The sequence below is a fragment of the Tupaia chinensis genome, unplaced genomic scaffold (genome assembly GCF_000334495.1).
Source record: "Tupaia chinensis unplaced genomic scaffold, TupChi_1.0 Scaffold145659_1, whole genome shotgun sequence".
In the NCBI taxonomy this organism is placed as follows: Eukaryota; Metazoa; Chordata; class Mammalia; order Scandentia; family Tupaiidae; genus Tupaia; species Tupaia belangeri.
In genome coordinates this window covers 416,711-417,759 of record NW_006205516.1, presented here as the reverse complement: position 1 = coordinate 417,759, position 1,049 = coordinate 416,711, and the positions used below count along the sequence as shown (strand labels likewise).

The following is a 1,049-nucleotide window of genomic DNA, read 5'->3' as shown; positions in this document are numbered from 1 at the left end:
ATGTTTTTCTCTTTTTTTAAAAAAAGAATTATTTTATTTAACTATATTTTATTTATTTATTTATTTATTTATTTATTTATTTAGACCAGAGAGGGACAGAGTGTGAGAGAGAGAGAGAAAGTGAGAAAGCAAGCCACCAGGTCTGGGATTTGAACCACGGTCAGCTATGTAGGAAGTCCAATGCCCTTAACCACCATGCCACCTGCTGGCCCCAAAAAACTTTCTATGGTTTTCTTTGTCAAAATGCATCAGGACTTTTTCGATGACCCAGTATTTTGTAAAATAATAATAATAGAGGGCTGGGTGGTGGTGCAGTGGTAACACGATGCTGTGTGAGGCTGATCTAATGGGAAGGTTCTGGGTTCAGGTCCGGAGACCTCCTTGTACATGCTGGGTACAAGTGTGCCCATGACCTTGGGCAGTCTGAAGCTGACTGAAGGTGGGGGATGTCAAGATCCTATGGGAAGTGCTGTCTCTCTGCCTCTTTCTCTGTACCTCTTGCTTATGAAAGGAAATAAACAAACTTTAAAATAATCATCTGAAAGAGCAAATGGTGAGAAAGTTGAGCCCCTGTGCTCTCACTCACGTTCATGGTTCCGTTGATTTCTGCCACTGACTCGTCATCTGTAGGGAACTGATAGATCTGGACTCCGTTGCTGACAAGCTCGCTGGTGATTTTGATTTTGAACTTCGTTAGCTCACTCTTAGAAATGGCATCTGATTTGGCAATGATGGGGATGATGTTCACCTGGGAAGAGGAGCAGAGTGGGATTATTGTTGGAAACCCGCAATGATAGCAGCATGACCTAGGACTTCCGCCAGCTGCCAGAGCAGCTCAGCCCATTGGTCTAGGACTGGCCGTCTCATAGCCAAATAACAATCTAATAAACAATAACGAATATAACCCTCCTGGGTGGCATTTTTTTTTTCTTTTTGGAGAGGTTTTTTACTTATAGGGCACGTGCGCTCACCAGAAAGACAGAGACATAGACAGAAAGTGAGAAATCAACCCCCACCCCCAGGGGGGAGGGGCACAACACAATCCCTTC

General features: G+C 43.9%; 1 protein-coding gene across 1 annotated transcript in view; it reads right to left on the bottom strand.

The window, feature by feature from the left end:
- The window catches only part of SEPTIN6 (septin 6), a 65,532-nt gene that overhangs the window by 33,971 nt on the left and 30,512 nt on the right, over positions 1–1,049 (bottom strand). The window contains exon 4 of the mRNA XM_006168259.2: positions 587–748. Within this exon, the coding sequence (XP_006168321.1) occupies positions 587–748 (162 nt within the window). The remainder of the gene's footprint in view (positions 1–586; positions 749–1,049) is intronic.